This window comes from Erythrolamprus reginae, chromosome 1 (assembly GCF_031021105.1).
Source record: "Erythrolamprus reginae isolate rEryReg1 chromosome 1, rEryReg1.hap1, whole genome shotgun sequence".
In the NCBI taxonomy this organism is placed as follows: Eukaryota; Metazoa; Chordata; class Lepidosauria; order Squamata; family Dipsadidae; genus Erythrolamprus; species Erythrolamprus reginae.
Window position 1 is genome coordinate 262,249,836 of NC_091950.1, and position 18,229 is coordinate 262,268,064.

The 18,229-nt window shown below is 41.5% G+C and overlaps 1 protein-coding gene across 8 annotated transcripts in view; it reads right to left on the reverse strand.

Moving 5' to 3' along the window:
• The window catches only part of FBXO25 (F-box protein 25), a 38,537-nt gene extending 20,515 nt beyond the window's left edge, over positions 1–18,022 (reverse strand). Inside the window, exons 1-6 of one of the 8 annotated variants that reach the window (XM_070732912.1) lie at positions 17,756–18,022; positions 14,936–15,078; positions 9,473–9,570; positions 6,035–6,084; positions 4,750–4,842; positions 2,487–2,580 (exon numbers count right to left, since the gene is read on the reverse strand). In XM_070732912.1, the coding sequence (XP_070589013.1) occupies positions 2,487–2,580; positions 4,750–4,842; positions 6,035–6,084; positions 9,473–9,570; positions 14,936–15,072 (472 nt within the window). In that variant the 5' untranslated portion in view covers positions 15,073–15,078; positions 17,756–18,022. Of the gene's footprint in view, positions 1–2,486; positions 2,581–4,749; positions 4,843–6,034; positions 6,085–9,472; positions 9,571–14,935; positions 15,079–17,609 lie in introns of all 8 variants that reach the window. The other 7 variants (XM_070732910.1, XM_070732916.1, XM_070732913.1 and 4 more) reach the window with 7 other exon arrangements.
• Positions 18,023–18,229: the final 207 nt, after the last annotated feature.

An 18,229-nucleotide genomic window follows, 5' to 3' on the forward strand; every position in this document is an offset into this window, starting at 1 on the left:
GACCATTTATCTAGTAAAGCTAAATCATTTACCATATTACAGACGCCTCCAGGAATATCAACCCTATTGCACACTTTAGAGTCATCGGCAAATAGGCAAACCTTCCCTACCAAACCTTCCCCTATGTCACTCACAAATATATTAAAAAGAATAGGACCCAGAACAGATCCTTGTGGCACACCGCTTGTAACCTGACTCTGCTCAGAATACTCGCCATTAACAATAACTCTCTGATGTCTACGCTTCAGCCAGCTGCAAATCCATTGAACTATCCAGGGATTAAGTCCAATCTTCACTAATTTATCTATCAGCTCTTTATGTGGAACCGTATCAAAGGCTTTGCTGAAGTCCAGGTAGGCAATATCCACGGCACCACCTTCATCCAACACCTTTGTGACATAGTCAAAGAAATCAATGAGATTAGTCTGACATGATTTGCCTTCAGTAAAGCCATGCTGATTTGGGTCTAATAAGTTATTGTTTTTTATGTGCTGATTTATCCTCTTTTTGAGTAGAGTCTCCATCATTTTAACTACAACTGATGTCAAGCTAACTGGCCTGTAGTTACCAGCTTCTTCTCTACTGCCCTTCTTGTGAATAGGCACAACACTGGCCATTCTTCAATCCTCAGGAACTTCTCCTGTTAACAAGGATTGGTTAAACAAATCAGTCAGGGGGGTAGCAATGACAGATCTGAGTTCTTTAAGAACTCTGGGGTGGATGCCATCTGGACCCATTGCCTTATTTATCTTTAATTGTTCAAGTTCTTCTAAGACATCGGCTTCTAAGATCACTGGAGCTGAATCCGTACAGCTGGAAGCAATGCTATATCCCTCTATAGTATTATTTTGTAAGGTGTCTTTTGAGAAAACTGAACAGAAGTAGCTATTGAAATGGTCAGCGATCTCCTTATTCCCATTAATGCATGTATTATTCCGGGTACTAAGCTTCGTGATGCCGCAGTTTTTCTTCTTCTTATCATTAATATATCTGAAGAAGGTTTTATCCCCCTTCTTTACAGATTTGGCAATTTCTTCCTCTTTTGAGGCTTTAGCAGCATATATTATCTGTTTCGCCTCCTTCTGTCTCATTTTATACACCTCCCTATCAGCTATACTTCCAGACTCTTTATACCTCCTATAGGCAGCCTTTTTTTCATTGACTATAGCCCTTACATCATTGCTAAACCATAGCGGTTTCTTCTTCCTTTTACCTTTAGTTATTTGTCTTACATACAGTCCAGTGGCTTTTAAGATGGCCTTTTTTAATACAGTCCACTGGATGCTCGCTCCTGCCATTTTATCCCTCCCCTTTAATTCATTATCTAAATATTCTCCCATTGCATTAAAATTTGTTTTTCTGAAATCCAATACTTTGGTTGCATTATAGGATTGCTCACAATGAGTTTTTACATCAAACCACAAACATAGATGGTCACTGCAACCTAAATTTTCTCCCACCTTGACATCTGAAACCCAATTCCCATTCGTAAAAACTAAATCTAGAATATTCTCCCCTCTATGTCCCCCTCTTTTCCTGGAAAGTAGTTTGGGGGGGTATTTTTTGGGGGGGGGGCACTTATTTCATGTACTGAAAAGCCTGATTGGTCTTATGGGGACATATATTATTTTCAGGGAAACACAATAGCATCAATCAGAAAAAACTACAAATAATATAAATAATCTACTAGTAGGCACAAAATGGGACTACTTGACACAATCAGTCTTATTATGGGGACATATATTATTTTCAGGGAAACACAGTAGTATCAATCATAATGAACTGCAAATAACATAAATAATCTATCAGCAGGCACGAAATGGGATGACTTGCCACAATTCACTGTGGCCAACTCGCCATGGCCAACTTGCTGCTGGACAACTCATCACAGACAACTTGCCATGGGCCAACTTGATGCAGGACAATTTAGAAACATAGAAACATAGAAACATAGAAGACTGACGGCAGAAAAAGAGCTCATGGTCCATCTAGTCTGCCCTTATACTATTTTCTGTATTTTATCTTAGGATGGATATATGTTTATCCCAGGCATGTTTAAATTCAGTTACTGTGGATTTACCAACCACATCTTCTGGAAGTTTGTTCCAAGGATCTACTACTCTTTCAGTGAAACAATATTTTCTCATGTTGCTTTTGATCTTTCCCCCAACTAACTTCAGATTGTGTCCCCTTGTTCTTGTTCTACAGAATTGTTGAACAATTCTATTTAATTATTTAAAATAAATTAAGAAAACGTTTTAATTATTTTCCTTAAACATTTCCCTCTCACCTTCCTTTTGCATACTTTTTAAGAATGATTCCATTCCACCATTTCTTTGATATTAGGGTAACTCTTGCCCTGCAGTGAGTTGTCCCTGCAATGAGTTAGCTATGGTGAGCAAAGAATTATCACAGACCCTGATAGGCAATCTTTTTTTTGGTGCTTGAACAAACATGAAATTCTGAGAACATGAGGAAAGCTTTACCTTTTTGAACAATTTTATCCAAAATGTTGAAGTAGTTCTTTTGAGCTGCACCACTCAAGGATGTCAACTGGGATTTGGCTATTAACTGCAAAAGCTAAAAGAAAACAGCCGCCCTTAACGTACGTAAAGTCAAATGATACATATTAATCACAAGAAGCTACAGCAGGGCTAATCAAGCGGAGTGCAAGTGAACGACTCTTCTGATGCCATCAAAAGCAGCTGGCCTTTGAATCTGGGGCTTGCTCTTCTCTGCATGTGTGCAAATTCCCTTTTGAGGGTCGCAGCAGGAGCACAAGTCACTTGTACATCCACCTGTCTACAGCTGCTCTTAACATCAGGAGTTACTTTAAGAGTGACACACAATTCCCCTGCAATTATTTTCCTGTCAACTTCAAACCAAAGGCACTTCCTGAGCGATACTTTTGTCACATAAAATGCCAAATTAAAAGGTAGTTTTCGAGTTCCTGCATAGCAGATGGGGAGGGGGGGTGAGAACTCCTGCGAAGCTGTTCTCTTGAAAATATTTTTGAAGCCTAGAAAATGTTTTTGCTCTACTTCATCAAACATCTATGAGGGAGATGCAAATATTATTACTATGCTTGAGCCATGTTAAGCACATTCCAACCATAGCACTTCCCGCTGATTTCAATAGGATTAAGAAAATCAACAAAAGTCACCCGGAAAGGAGGTATGTTCAGATGCTCAATATACCTGAATATTTAATTTAAAGATACTTAAGTTAATGTCAAAATAATCCTAAGCATGTTTAATGAAGTAAATATATTGAATGAATCCAACCCTGTGGCTCAGCTAAAGCACAAAACAGTAATGTTAGACCAGTGATGGCTAACCTTTTTGTCTCCGTGTGCCAAAAGCACATGCACTCATAATGCAATGTGTGCGTGGGCCCCCCTGCATTCCCCCTCTCCTGCACATAATAATAATAATAATAATAATAATAATAATAATAATAATAATAATAATAATAACTACTACAAGCATAGACATGTTGCTGTGGCACAGATGATCCACTGGAACTTTTGCCGGAACTACCATTTACCAGTGGCAAAGAACTGGTGGGATCATAAGCCCGAAAAAGTGGTCGAAAATAAGCAAGCAAAACTACTGTGGGACTTCCGACTTCAGACTGACCGAATTCTGAAGCATAACACACCAGACATTGTGATCGTGGAGAAAAAGAAAGTATGGATCATCGACATCACAATCCCAGGAGACAGCAGAATTGAGGAGAAGTAGCTAGAGAAATTAGTGAAATACAAAGATCTAAAAATCGAGCTGCAACGACTCTGGCATAAGCCAGTGAAAGTGGTCCCAGTGGTACTTGGCACGCTGGGCGCAGTACAAAAGGATCTCAGCGGACATTTGAAAACCATCGGAATTGACAAAATCTCCATCTGTCAATTGCAAAAGGCCGCTTTACTGGGATCGGCAAACATAATTCACCGCTACATCACGCAGTCCTATGTGTTTGGGAAGCGCCCGACTGGTGATGAAATACGAAATCCAGCATAGTGATCTTGTTTGCTGTGTTGTACTGACATAATAATAATAATTTATTAGATTTGTATGCCGCCCCTCTCCGGGAACTCGGAGCGGCTCACAACAGACAATACAAAATACAAATCCAATATTAAAAACAATATTTAAAACCCTTATTAAGAAACAATCATACAATCCAAACAAATCAAGCATAAAGCGAAACAGACGAGGAGTATGTCAATTTCCCCATGCCTGGTGATATCGGTGGGTGCAAACCCCTGCACATGCATGTGCAACCCCCATGCATGTGTTCATTCCCCCCAAGTCCTTCCCGCATGTGCCCTGCCTCCCGCGTATGCGTGGCAGAGACCCGAAAACCATTTGATGGTGGGAGGCGTGCACGCATATCTGGCGGAGCTGAGCTGGGGGGACAGCTTGCATGACGGCAGAGAAGGCCATCAAAGCATTAGACAATAATAAATGCTGTTAGTCAAAGGGATCTCTAGGTGTGAGAAACTTCTGGGAATGAAGAAATTTCTTCGTAACTATTCTGATAATAATATTGAGTTGGGATGCAAGTAGGTAGGTAGCAAAATCAATGCAAGATTTAGAGCCAATCCATCTGAATATATTACACTAATCAACATGCAGGTAGCTAGTTAAAACTTGTTCTGAACCCCCTCAAGGTCAACGGCATAAGGCACGTTTATTAACTATAAGAATTAATTCAATCATCGAACTACACAGGCCAGAATCAACTTACTTTAACTACGTAATTGAACCTCCGGATGTCCTGAATTGCACTCGAAAAATCTAAACGATTGAACGCTTCTCCCAAAGTGCAATAGCCATGCCTCTTGAAACAAAAAAGAAAGAAAGAAAACAGATGTTAGATATGCAGAAGGACCTGTACTGAAAAGAGATGATGAAGCAGGAATAAGAAGTACACAGGCTACACAAAGAGTGATTCACACAGCAGCTGATGCTCCTGTTTCCAAGCTGCCTAATTTCTTAACATCTTTACCAAAGGAGTACAAAGGACGGAAGGCAAGAGGAAGTTTCTACGTAAACATAACAGGGCTCATTCTGTTTCAACATTCACCCGTGGCAAGTCTTCAATGCCTAGAATGCTTTCTTTTATTTCTCAAGAGGGAAGGCAAACATGTAATGTTGCACTTTAAAACAATCAGGATAAGAAATAAAGGTATGGGAAGAAAAAAGATTAAAAAAATATTGATACTGACTGAGGCTCCTCAAGTCTCATTAGATTTTTTTTTACACATGAATAAATTGATCAACATGTTTTTATAAACTGTTCCTATCCTGAAAAAGAGTTAATATGCAGTACAGTGATCCCTCGATTATCGCGAGGGTTCCGTTCCAAGACCCCTCGCGATAATCGATTTTTCACGATGTAGGGTTGCGGAAGTAAAAACACCATCTGCGCATGCGCGCCCTTTTTTCCATGGCCGCGCATGCGCAGATGGTGGAGTTTGCGTGGGCGGTGGGGAAACCCGGATCTTCGTCTGCTCGCTGCTGCTGCAGCCGCCCAGCAGCTGATCTGCTCGGCGGCAGCAGCGAGGAGCCGAATCGGGCTTTCCCCTTTGCGTGGGCGGCGGGGAAACCCGGATCTTCGTCTGCTCGCTGCTGCTGCTGCAGCAGCGAGCAGACGAAGATCGGGGTTTCCCCGCCACCCACGCAAAGGGGAAACCCCGGCTCCTCGCTGATGCCTCCGCTCGCCCGCCTGCCCGCCGCCCGCCAGCAAGAGGGGGAGAGATAGAGAGAGAGAAGGAAAGAAAGAGATGAGAGAGGGAGGAAGAGAGTGTGAGAGAGGAAGAAGCAAGATAGAGAAAGAGAGAGAGAAAGAAAGATGAGAAAGGAAGGAAGAGAGTGACGTCATCGGGTGGGAAAAATCGCGATATAGCGTTTCGCGAAGATCGAGATCGCGAAACTCGAGGGATCACTGTATACCCCTTTCTGCAGTTGCAAGAGAAGATTCGTTAAATGAGGAATGATCAGAGCCTTTTGGAAACAATCACTGTACTTACTTCACGGGTACTTTCTTTGTGAACATATATCCAGTTTTCACGATAAAAACCTGAAAACAGAACCAAGCACAAAATGATTGAATAACTTCAAGTTTAGGATGGATAATATTCGCCTTTGCCAACATTTCTTTTCTATGGCACTCATGGAATTTCCTGGCTGAATTTAAAGTGACTCCCCCCAAAGCATGTCCTAGTAGGACAGTAGCTATTTCAAGCAAACTTCTGGTGTTGGTCAAAATGTGGTGCTAATGTAAATAGCCCTACATGGCATCGGACCAGAATACCTCCGGAACTACGTTCTACCGCACGAATCCCAGCGGCCGATAAGGTCCCAGAGAATTGGCCTTCTCCGGGTCCCGTCGACTAAACAATGCCGTTTGGCGGGCCCCAGGGGAAGAGCCTTCTCTGTGGCGGCCCCAGCTCTCTGGAATCAACTCCCCCCAGAGATTAGAACTGCCCCCACCCTCCTTGTCTTTCGCAAATTACTTAAAACCTACCTGTATCGCCAGGCATGGGGGAACTGAGACACCTCCCCCAGGCTTTTACATTTTATGTATGGTATGTGTGTGTTGCATGGTTTTTTAAATGATGGGGTTTTTAACTGTATTTTAATATTAGATTTGTTTTCCATTGTAACATTGTTATTATTGTTGTTGTGAGCCGCCCCGAGTCTTCGGAGAGGGGCGGCATTCAAATCTAATAAATAATAATAATAATTATTATTATTATTACTACTATTATTATTATTATTATTATCACTTGAGATTTAAAATTGATCAATCAAGGAATGTCGCAGAACGTTTTGTCATAAGGCTGTTCTATTGAATCCATATAACTGACCATGTGTTTGCTATCCTATCAACTAGATTATTCAACAATTATTCAATAAAGATGATTAGACAGACAGGACAGCTCTTCGACAGACTTCCCTCATTCAAATCTAGAGAAAGGGATTGAACAATCTCTTTGGGGGCCCCCAAAATTCAGTGTTTAGATGGTGTCCTCACCAATATTACACACATCCAGTTAATTCACAAGCTACCAAGTGTAAGAGCTCAGAAGAGGGAAAAGGGAACAAAGAGGACAATATTTACAGTTCTGGTAAGGGGATGACATCTCAATCAGTGGAGCGGGGGAAGATAATATTGACTCAATGCATGTCATATCAAACTGGAAGGAGGAGGAAGTAAGGTGAGCTATTTCTCTTTCTGTTTAGTTGAATGTGCTCACTAGCTTTTTAATTAAAAAACAAAACAAAACTAGATTGTTGTAGACTTTGGGAAAGAATGTGATTCAACAAAATGACCAGCAAAAACTGTCTCTCACTAATCACAGCAGACGAAATAAGAGCAGTAGTTAAGAACCTCAAGGAGAGCTTGCTGGTGTGGTCCAGCTGTGGCTTTCATACAAAGAGAGAGAGACGGACAGATAGACATAGACACCCACACCCACACAGAAATAGAGAGTGGGGGGGAGAGACATAGTGAGATACACAGAGTGATATATTGAGAGGAGGAGAAAGAGGGGAAGATAGGGAGACGGGAGAGAGAGAGGTACAGAGGGAGAGAGACAGACAGACAGAAGGGAAAAAGAGTAGAGGGGGAAAGCAATAAAGAGAGGGGGAGAAGGGAAGAAAGGAAGAGGGACAGAGAGAGAGATACACAGGGAAAGATATAGATACAGAAAGAGGGGGAGAATGAGACGATAGGGAGAGAGATATAGAAAGAGTGGGGGAGAGAGAAAGATGGAGAGAGAGGGGGGAAGAGCAGAAATACAGAGAGGGGGGGGAGAGAGAGAGACATAGAATAGTTTTATAGCTGGATAGGCACGACTGGAGGTGTCATGTAAATGGGTTGGAGTCAGTGACATCGAGTTGGCCAAGACCACCCACGTTTTGTGGCTCCCAGTGGGGTTTTTTTTCCTGTGCAGAATGGGTCCAAATGGCTCTTTGAGTATTTAATGTTGCAGACCCCTGCTCTAGTTAATGATCACATGAGATTCTGTACAATTTAAAAGCTTTTGGAGCCACCTTTATAAAAGGGAAAGGCCTGCTTTCTCTGGGTCAATTCAGGCTCCCCTTTTTAAAGTGGAATCAGTCCAGCCAATACTTCAGATTAATATTCTAACTAATTTATATTCAGTATATGACTTCCTGGACAGATCTGGATTGCTATAATTTTATATGAATTTTGCTAAGACCTAGGGTTGCAAATAAAAGTTTCATAGTAAAAATGCCAATCTCCCACTTTCAACATCACAGTTAGGTATTTAGCCACATCCACTCATTCAATTTTGATTCTATCTCAGAAACTTCAAACTTTCAACCAGGGCTGTGGATGCTTCAAAATACTTCATCCAGACCTCAAGCAGAGGGCTTCACCATTTTTCACGCCTGATTTTTTTCCAAGTGTCTCTGCATTAACATTACCATGTTGAACTCTTAAAGAGCAAAGCACTTTCTTTTCAGATCCAGGAAAGTGGGTAGCCTGAAAAAATAGGCCTCTTTTAATAAAAGGTGTGTGCGGGGTGGGATGGGGGGGTATGTTGACATTTGGTGTTTCTCGTAAATATTTTTCACGACATAACCAATCCTATTAGGAATTTCCGAAAGGCAGAAGCAGGTTCTTCCTACCTCCATATCAGCACATGGTGACGTTTCGCAGGGCACGTGTCCCTTTGTGCATGCCTGCGCGTCCCCTCGTGCAATTTTGCTTCTGCGCATGCGCAGATGCAAAAAATTGCCAAAAATCACATGCAAGCGTTACTTCCACACGTGCACAAAGCAAAAAAACCCCCAAAATTAGTTTTTAAAAATGGTGACACAAACGGACCGGGAGAGACAGCACCGAGCTGTTGTGCGCAAATTGTACAAAGAGGGCCACTGGTAGGAACCCACCCTTGCTGAAAGGGAAATTTCTTAAAACATAAATTTGCATATATACATGTACAGTTGTTTTAATAAAAGCGTCATTTAAAACAAACATTGAAAAGCTGTTTTAATGCTTATCCTGTTGAGCAGGAATTTCAAAACTCCCAGCCCAAGGGCCAGATGCGTCATGCACTTGCCATGCTCATGCCCCGGTTTAGCAAAGGGGGGGGGGAAAGTCATATGATGCTGCCATGACAATGTGAGTTTGACACCCCTGCTGTAGACAGCACAATAGCTTTGAAGGGCAACTGTGTGAGTCAGATAAATCCCTTGCTTTTTCTTTAAAAAAAAAAACAAGAAAAAGTTTTTTTTAAAAAAAACTTTGGTGCAAAATCTTAACCATATACAGCTTTTTATGCACATATACCCATACAGAGGAATCCTTACCTAGTCTGTGCTTCTCACATACACAAGTATTTTGTGGGCACTCTTTTAACAGTTCTGCTGAGGCGCAAAAGTTAATGTCAATTGCAAAAGACGTTAAAAACTGAAAATCAACTCTTGCTTACACTGAGATTTTGGAGTGTTCCTAAAGTGATCCTTTTTCCTTTTCTTGCTTGCAAACTCACATTCAGTACTGCATATTTCTTCATCGCTGTTCAAGAGGCTGAAAGCAAACCACAGAGGTAATGCATGAAATGTGTTTGACATAGGAAAGAGCCAAGCAGGCAATGTTCAAGCAAAATTTAAACAAGCACCAGGGGAAAGAACTTGGATGAAGTCACTCGCAGAGTGATGCTTCTGAAAAACAGAAGAGTTCTATTTACATAAAAATTCCTGACCTCCAGGTATAAATGTGTGGAGACATGTTTCACACAGAGAATGGCTCAGATTCTGTTCTTCCACTTTGACTTAAAAGATGCCACATGGTAATTTTAGACAGGCAGGTCTTGCTAATTGGAAGATATGGATATATGAATTATTATTGATATAAAGTAGTAATTCACACAATTCTTTACAAGCAAAGTAGCTAAATTAATTATAGCTCAGGCCCACAGGAGAAAAAGAGTGTTCCAATAAAAATTGTACCCAAGGGTCATACAATATTTAGAGTCGGTATTTTGTGATATTCAAGATGCTTTTAAGCTTCCTTTAAATATGAGTTCAATGTAAAAAGTACCAAGTGGTTGATCTATGTAAATTCTATAATTACACTTATAATTTTCATAAAGATTTTTTTAAGAAGTAGGTTGATAGAAAGATATAGCAAACTTTATTTTTCCAGAACCCAATTCAATATGGTTTGCTTTGCTCATTTCACAAAAACTGGAACTATAAACATGATGAATGCAACAATGTGAAAAGAAAGACGTTACTTTGCTATTTTTATTCTTTGATGGGAAAATTGTGTACAGGAATTTTCTCCATTCACTGAGCTCAGGTTCAAATGAAAAGTATTTATCACTGTCAATTCATATTTAAGAAACTCAATACCGTACAAAGTGAACACAGTAAATATCAAAGAGAAAAAAACAGAGGATGCAGGGAAAAAAACCCTTCCACCTACTTCTCTAGGGATAAAACAATAACTATGAAAGCAAAGAGTGCATCACAAATTCAACGTTGAAATGCAGCTGAGTTTTTGAAGAGAAAAGAAAAATCTCTTTGGATTTTTTTTTTCAACAATACAAATACAGCCAGCCATCTGTGGCATAGCAATTATCTGCTCAATCTAAATCTAAATCTAAATCTAAATCAGAGGTAGATTCTTCCAATAGCAAATTTTAATGAAGAATATCTCAATAGGAAAATAGATTCAGCCCAAGTGCCATGAAGCACAAGGTCAAAGACCTTAGATTTATTTCAAAGAAAGAAATGAAACCTGACATTGTTAACTTGCACTCAACTGGGACCTTAAGTACACTTCCATTTACATAAAGAAAAATCCTTCAAAATACCACAGAAAACAGTAGAACCTATTAGCCAGAAAGAAGAGTAATTCAGTTCTGAAAGAGCTTTATCTACTATCAAAGAACCAAAGTACTTGATTTAACTGAAATAAGAGACAACACCAGGAATACCCCATTCAATCCCAATCTATGTATTGCTGCATGCTAACATAGCTCAGATTAGAATTGCCCCCACCCTCCTTGCCTTTCGTAAGCTGCTTAAAACCCATCTCTGCCACCAGGCATGGGGGAACTAAGATACACTTTCCCCCTAGGCCTTCACAATTTTATGTATGGTATGTTTGTATGTATGATTGGTTTTTATATAATGGGTTTTTAACTGTTTTTTTAGTATTGGATTTTGTTGTACTGTTTTACTGCTGTTGTTAGCCGCCCCGAGTCTGCGGAGAGGGGCGGCATACAAATCCAAACAATAATAATAATAATAATAATAATAATAATAATAATAATAATAATAGCAATACATTTGGAGGGGAGGTCTCCGCATGGCCCATTTTTGGCTGGCAGAGTGCTGCTGGAGGTGGGGAGGCTAAGAACTGGCAGCACAGAGGTCATGGTGCCCCCCCCTGCCCTATTTTGCTCAGCAGGGTGCTGCAGGATGCATCCATCCTCTTCCCCCCCCCCTTGCTCCCTGCTAGTCTACAATGAGAACTACAATGCTAATCTGGCCCAGGAAGAGATCCAGTTTGACACCCCTGTACTATACTAATCTCCAGATTCTTTGAAAGGGTTACAAATATCTAGATGATTGCTAAATGGCAGCAAAGGAAGTTTTTCCTAATATTGCTTTCCTTCATCTAGCAGTCACTTGTATTTTTGCAGTATAACCCTCTGGTTTTCAATTTTATCTTTCATTTAACAGCAAAGTTCACCATTGCCTTCCTTTAACTATCAGTGATTTTCAATCAATTATAGCCAATTTGGAGATACCTTACAACTCAGTCTTCCCCAACCAAGATCCTTCCGACAGACTGCAATTCTAACGGGTAGCAATTCTGAGAAGGCCAGCATCCTCCAATACAGAGAATGCTCACTGGGAAAAGCGGGCACCATTAAACAAGGCGGAAAAACAGTCCCACGTAAAAAAAGGATCTTCTTGTTCTATTAGAATGCAACTGCATCCAATGACTTCTGTCCTTGTATGAACAAATATATAAAATCACTGACTTCTTTCTTGCAAAAGTACTCTCATAGCTTTTTTGCTAGTACAGTAATCCCTCGCTACTTCGCGGTTCATCTTTTACGGATTTGCTACTTCGCGGGTTTTTAAAGGAGGCTTAAATCCATTAAATCCATTGAAAATTTTAAATCCATTAAAAATTCATAAAATTCTTCTACAGGACTACTGTACTCTATTAAAGAAACTGGTAGGATATCACATGGAGTTACAGCTGAAATATTATAGAATGGTTGTTTAATGCAAAGGGTGGGTTTTAAAAGTCCAAATACTTGTTAAATACATAAAAAAATATCTTTCCCTTACTTCACGGAAATTCATTTTTCACGGGTGGTCTTGGAACGCATCCCCCGCGAAAAATGAGGGATTACTGAATTGGAATATTTTATTTATTTATTTATTATTTAGATTTGTATGCCGCCCCTCTTCAAGCTGCTATTTCTTGGATATCTTTCGGGTGAAAATACCATTCCTCCTCAAGTCTGCAATTTCATTTTCCCCCCCAGCTCAAACCTAGTTTTAGCAACATGGGTTCAACAGCCCGCCTTGTATTTTAAATACTGAAGTCCCCATGGCAACACTGCATCAGATAATTAGGTTGTTACATTACAGATGAACACCATGATATTTTAAACAAATACAAGCAGCTTTCAGCTCCCCTTATCTTATCCAAAATGGATATCTCACCATGAAGGGTACACTGCTTGTGCAATTACTCTCATAATTGATTTAAATGTTTAGAAACAGTAGGAAGGTATTTTCTTTTTTACATTTACATGATCACAGTTGGTTTACACTCCAATTATGTAAGATTTTAATCTGTGTGTTTCAAATAAGTGATAAGATCTTTTTCAATTAATTGTTGCTGGCTGTAAAACGTTCTACTGAAACTTGCAAGTGTTTTATCCCCGGGCTGTCAAATTTGTGGCCTATGAGCCAGATGCATCACGTTCTACCCTGATTTAGTGAAGGGGGGGAGAGACATCTGATACATCACATGAGTTTTACACCATTTTATTCCAAGAATGGTGGATATATGAGCCGAGGTGGTGTAGCAGGTAGAGTGCTGTACTGTACTGCAGGCCACTGAAGCTGACTGTAGATCTGAAGGTCAGCGGTTCAAATCTCATCACCGGCTCAAGGTTGACTCAGCCTTCCATCCTTCTGAGGTGGGTAAAATGAGGACCCGGATTGTGGGGGCAATAGCCTAGCTCTGTTAAAAAGTGCTATTGCTAACATGTTGTAAGCCGCCCTGAGTCTAAGGAGAAGGGCGGCATAAAAATCAAAGAAAGGAAGGAAGGAAGGAAGGAAGGAAGGAAGGAAGGAAGGAAGGAAGGAAGGAAGGAAGGAAGGAAGGAAGGAAGGAAAGACATTTTTCTTTAAGTGTAAAACCCAAAAACCAACAGCCTGAGTTTACCAACATCACTCAAAACTCATCATCCATCTCTCTGGGCTTAACAAATATCAGGGTTTGTCCTAGGAGCCGTCTCTTCCTCCCGCCTGGCTTTGAGTAAAGTTTATAAAGCCTATTTCCTGGGTATCTTACTAGAGGTCTCCAACCTTGGCAACTTTAAGACTGGAGGACTTCAACTCCCAGAATTCTGGGAGTTGAAGCCCTCCCAGCTTAAAATTGCCAAGATTGGAGACCCCTGTACTAGAGGATCATGACATTACATCAAAAAATATAGAAACACGCACACAAACATAGGCCTGTCCTTTAGGTAGGCTATAGTAACCCAAGAATGGAAGATGAAGGTAACACACCAGCAGTAGCAGTGTTTGATGGGTTAATTCAAGTACTATATCCAAGGGGAATATCACTGCATCAGATATCTGAGCAAATAATTCTTCAATGTGCCCTGAACACAAGGAACACCCAAATCCTACTCAGCAGAATGCTGCTTCTGCTCGGCAACTGTGCTGTCTCTGCACTATTGGCAATCAGATTGCCTCAATAAAGATTCAAGGCAGGTTCAAAGTGGTCCATTTTTCTAAACCTTTTTACAGAGATGCAGTGCAATGCAGCATGGTTCCAGGAGTGAGGCACGCTCCCCCTGCCCCAAATGTCTTGCTTACAATTATATTCAGGCCTGGATATCCTTTCCTCCAACAAAATGGCATTTATTCCCACATTACATATAGGCTTCATTACTGGAGTGATATATCCACCCATTGAAAACACATACATACAAGCTAAATTCCAGAAGAGCAAACTTACAGGTAGTCCTGAACTTGCAACAATTCATTTAGTGACCATTTTTACAACAGCACCTAAAAAAAGTGACTTATGACCATTTTTCACAGTTACAATCTTCCCAGCATCCCCATGATCACTTTTTGCAACCTTCTGACAGTCAATTGGGGAAGCCAAATTCACTTAAACAGATTACTGATTTATCAACCACAGTGATTCACTTAACCATTGATGCAAGAAAGGGTGTAAAATGGGGCAAAATTCATTTAACAAAGATCTCACTTGACAACAGAAAATTTGGGTTCAATTATGGTTGCAAGTTGAGGACTGTATACTGAGTGACATGAGGAACCATCCACATCTAGATGGAACTGATGGCTCAAAATGGCTTCCCCTGTGGACTAAATAAGATTGATAATATGGCATTTAATATATATGTGTATATATAGCAGTTTCTTCCTTTCAAATTTGTTCACCTATACTTTTATATCTTTTCTTCTATTCATTTCTTTAGTTATATTACTACATATCTATTCTCTTCAATGTGTATTATGTATTGGACTAACTAACTAACTAACTAACTAACTAACTAACTAACTAACTAAATAAAATAAAATAAACAATTATTATAGGATTCAGCTTATGAAGAACCCCATCTTTACTTGTCTATGATGTCACCCAGAAAACTTACATAGCATGGTTGATGTCATTAAGCGGATTGCCTTCATCCTCAAATTCTGAGCTGCAAGGGTCACTTCGCTTCCAACCGTCTTCTGTTTTAATCCATCTCCATCCTGGAGATCGCCAATCCTGGCCCAGAAAAGGCATGCTTTCCTTCAGGAAACAAGAAATCGTGCTAATTAACCATTTTGCTCTTAGTCATGGGTGAGGCTTTAGAATTTCTTGCAAGGAATTTAGTACAAGAGGCATGGAAGCTGAAAACCTTAATAGTAATCAATCAATCTTGATAGGACCCCTCTCCTTTTGCTTATGGTGCTGTTGAACTTTCAACTGCAAGCCAACGGGGTGGCAACCTCAAAATGCTGGGGATACATCACATTTTCCAGCACATGTTCTTGCGAACACAAGGTAAGGATTAATGAACTAAGGCTGAAAAGGGGGAAATTACCATTTACTATATTGTGAGCAGGTGGTTTAAAATGAAATAATATTGTTATGGAATCAAACTTTCATTGTAGGTCATAGATGTCAAACAAGCCACATCATTTTTGCTATCACATGATTTTCCATGATGATTTTCCCACTTGTAGAGCTGTGGTGGGTGTGCTCTGCATGTGAGGCATCTAGCCCACAGGCCGCCAGGTTGACACCTCTGTTGTAGATGACCCCTGTCACCATCTTCAAGATAAAGGAGATCAAGACACTGATCATCTTACAGGAAGTGGAAAGCAAAGGGCAACCCTCCAAAAAGTGACTGTGGAAGAGCAGCAACAAGGAAGTGGGCTTAAGAAAACAGCTTTCATAGGAGAAGGAAGTGTTAAGGAGTGAACAGAGTGACCCTTGAGTTACCAAGGATGCACAGAGAAAACGTGGAGGCCTAGCAGATATTCAGCTGATAGCCCAGAGATATGAGTACTGGTTCAGTAAGACAAAACAGATACATTAAGTGTATAAATATTATTTACTTTGGCAAATATCTTAGTCAAGAACAATTCTAGTCATAACAGTTAAATCAGTCAATACATATACAATACTATATCTTACTTGTTCAGCTTCCAAATACATAAACCAGCATTTAGCACAAAGCAGTCACAGAGGACATAACAGTAATAGCTGGCTCCCGCTTATGACTAACACAACACTAGCAACAGGGTTATAATTCATTTAAACATACATTGATAGTTTGTTTATATATTGCCAAACCCAACAAGTTATGTACATAGTACTAATAGGAAGGGAGAAAAAGAAAGGACAGCGATGTAAGAATATTTCATAAGTGTTGCATTTGGGTAGCCAATATTTGGGCAGCCAAAAAAGCCAGTGCAGTCCTAAATTGCATTAACAGGGATGCAATCAAGATCATGTGAAGTACTAATACCACTCTATAAAGACTTAAGTAAGATCACACCTACAATACTGCATCCAGTTTTAGTTACCACACTATAAAAAAGATGTTGACACTCTAGAATAGTGATGGAGAACCTTTTAGGCACCAAATGTCCAAACTGCGCGCGCACACATGTCCAAACGGAAAGGTACATGCATAGACAGGCACGAATGTGCAAATGCACGGACATGTGACTGCATGCACGGACATGTGTGACTGCATGCACGGACAAGCGTGTCCGCATGAATGGACATGCACACATGCACCTACGCAAATGCGCAGCAGGGACCAAAAGACCAGATGGCCTGCGGGAGGCGGAGCATCCCATCAGTGCGTCAAGACGTAAGATCTTTTTCTTTCGTGACTTTGTTTCGTCATTTGCAGGGAAATAGAAGCTCATGAAAGAAATGCCACGGAGATCTCACCTAGGGCTACGGGGTGCATGCCAGCAGAGAGGGCTCTGCGTGCCATCTCTGGCATGTGTGCCATAGGTTCACCACCACAGCTCTAGAAAGAGTGCAGAGAAGAACAACCAAGATCATTAGGTGGAACTGGAGGCTCAAACATATGAGAAAGGGTTGCAAGAACTAGTCTAGTGAAGACATTTGAGAGGGGTCTGACACAAAGAAGTAGGGGTCATGCTATTTTTCAAAACACCTGAAGGCCAGACAAGGAACAATGGGTGGAAACTTGTGAAGGAGAGATTCAACCTAGAAATAAAGATAAATTTTCTGACGGTGGGAATCAATGCAACAGCTTGCCTTCAGAAGTTGTGGGTGCTTCATCACTGGAAGCTCTCAAGAAGAGATCTTATAAAAATGGTAGGGTCTCCTGCTTGAGCAGGGGGTTGGACTAGACGACCTCCAAGAACCTTTCCAATTCTTGTCAATCTGTTAACTCTGGGTTTCTCTAACCACGTTCCTCCTCCATTTCCGAGTAGCCATGGCAGGGCCCCGGCTGTGGCCAAAGAGGCTATCTTTGCCATTATAACGCGTGCTTTCATTTGTTCGACTCGAATAGCTGGGACGACGTGCCGAAGGACACAAAATTCATTGGGGGGGGGGGGGGGTTGCTATGAATTGGATTTGCCTGGCGGCTTTTCGCCTTGCAAACAGCCCCCTCCCCCAAACCTGTGCAACTTCTCTTTGCTGGGATTAGGTGGGGCGGGACGGATGGCGGGGCAACGGGAAAGAGATGGAAAGGCAGCCATTCCTCCCCCACTTCCCAGACGTATTGCAATGGTGGACACAAAGGGCTCCCTTGGCCGCCCAAGCGAGAGGCAGAGTCTCCACCATACCGACCGCCTCGTTCTGCCGAGGCAGCTCCTTCTTCCGCCAAAAGAGTCCTCTCTATCCCCAGTCTCCCCCTTCGATTCGCCCACAAGCAGCGAGAGCCTCCCGTCATGCTCACCCCAGCCAAGAGCGCGCAGCCCGAGCGACTCACCAGGGTTATGTTATTGTTATGGAAGGAGGCGACGCGGAAACTTCCATATCCCCACCCCCTTGCTTTTCTATGATTGGTCCGCCGGCGCCGCGCTTGTTGCCATCCGGGATCCCGCTCGGCTATTGGCTAGCGGGCTGTAGTGCTTTCCCCCCACCACCCAGGGTTTCGGCCTCACGCGCCGAAGCAGCGACGGAGCACGTGCCAATGTTTTGGTCGAAAGGAGGGAGGAGAAGAGGGTGGGACAGGGGTCAGCCCCACCTCCCCCGTGGGCGGGGCTTTGGACCTCGGCTCCATTTTATGATGCTGGAATGAGGGGCGAGGGGGGGGGGATTATCGATCTGTTGAATTCATCTGTTGAATTGGTTGAACTGCGTGTGGTGGAAAGTTGTGTTTGCAAAGTACCGTGTTTGTGCGGAAAGTCGACACCGCACGCGTTCCTGCATGCCTAGGCTTTCTGCATGCCTAGGCTGGGGC